A 1,134-nucleotide genomic window follows, 5' to 3' on the forward strand; every position below is an offset into this window, starting at 1 on the left:
CGCAATCGTCCCCCCGCGCTGCCCCTGCCGTCCACAGCGCGGCCTCGAATGCCCGCCGGGCTCCGCGGGGCGCGGGGTCTGCGCCGCCGGCAGGTGGTCAGTCACACCGGGCACCGACGGCTCCGGCAGGGCGGGGCGCCGCCACACCCTCCAGACGCGGCCATTGGCGAAGGCTGCTGTCAGTCAGCGGCGGGCGGGCGCGGGCGGTGCGGACCGCTATAAAGGTGGCGGCGAGGGGAACGGTTCGGGATGCGCCGTGGTGACCGGTTTGAGTGTGGTGCTCGCGGCGGCAGCGGGAAGGTTGGTCCAAGTGCGCAGTGCCACCGCAGGGACTCTCTGACAGTAGCCTGGACTCGCAGCCCTCGGTGCCACCTGTAGCCCCACTGCGTCCCGCGTGGCCGGCCGGCGGCAACATGGTGGATGTGTTCAGCGGGAGGCTCCTGGTCAGCAAGAACGGCCGCAGCGTGGACCCGGAGGAGGCCCTGCAAAACAAGGTCGTGGGCTTGTACTTCTCCGCTGGCTGGTGCTCGCCGTGCCGTGACTTCACGCCCATCCTCTGCGACTTCTATAAGGAGTTGCTGGAGGGGAAGCGCCCTCCTGCCCCCTTCGAGGTCGTCTTCATCTCCTCCGACCACAGCGCCGAGGAGATGGCGGGGTACATGAACGCCATGCACGGGGACTGGCTGGCCCTGCCCTTCCACGACCCCTACAAACAGTGAGTACCGGCGGCAGCATCCCCCCGCCCGCCAGAGTCCGGGGCAGTGCTGCGGGCGGGGGGTGTGCGTCTGCGGACACCCTCCTCGGGAGTGCGTGTGCTTTAGCGATAGGGAGGTGTGACCGCTGAGTACTCGTTGCTAAAGCACCACGGGACCTCCGCCTGCCTTCTGATCCGCTCCTGCCCCCAGGCTGCACCAGCGGCCTTTCGGGGGAGCGCACTGTTCAGCACCCAGTCAGAGCAGTCCTGCCTCCCTCCTGCCCTGTGGCAGCGGGTGCTGTTAGGGGGACTTCCCTGGGCTCCCGCGAAGGTGTGCCACAAACTAACACTGAACTAACAGCTTAGTTGCTTCAGATAAGTAACTGGGGCTTTAGCCTATTTACACCTGAAAAGAACGCCATGAAGGAAAATTAGATTTG

The 1,134-nt window shown here is 66.3% G+C and overlaps 1 protein-coding gene across 1 annotated transcript; it reads left to right on the plus strand.

Moving 5' to 3' along the window:
• Positions 1–249: 249 nt before the first annotated feature.
• On the plus strand, positions 250–727 carry NXNL2 (nucleoredoxin like 2). The gene is given in 2 exon segments (XM_061356304.1): positions 250–313; positions 316–727. Coding segments are annotated over 2 exon segments (468 nt in total). The 3' UTR covers positions 720–727.
• Positions 728–1,134: the final 407 nt, after the last annotated feature.

The sequence above is a fragment of the Neopsephotus bourkii genome, unplaced genomic scaffold (assembly GCF_033783945.1).
Source record: "Neopsephotus bourkii isolate Nb327-2 ecotype Australia unplaced genomic scaffold, CSIRO-AGI_Nbou_v1 NB_96, whole genome shotgun sequence".
Taxonomy (NCBI): Eukaryota; Metazoa; Chordata; class Aves; order Psittaciformes; family Psittacidae; genus Neopsephotus; species Neopsephotus bourkii.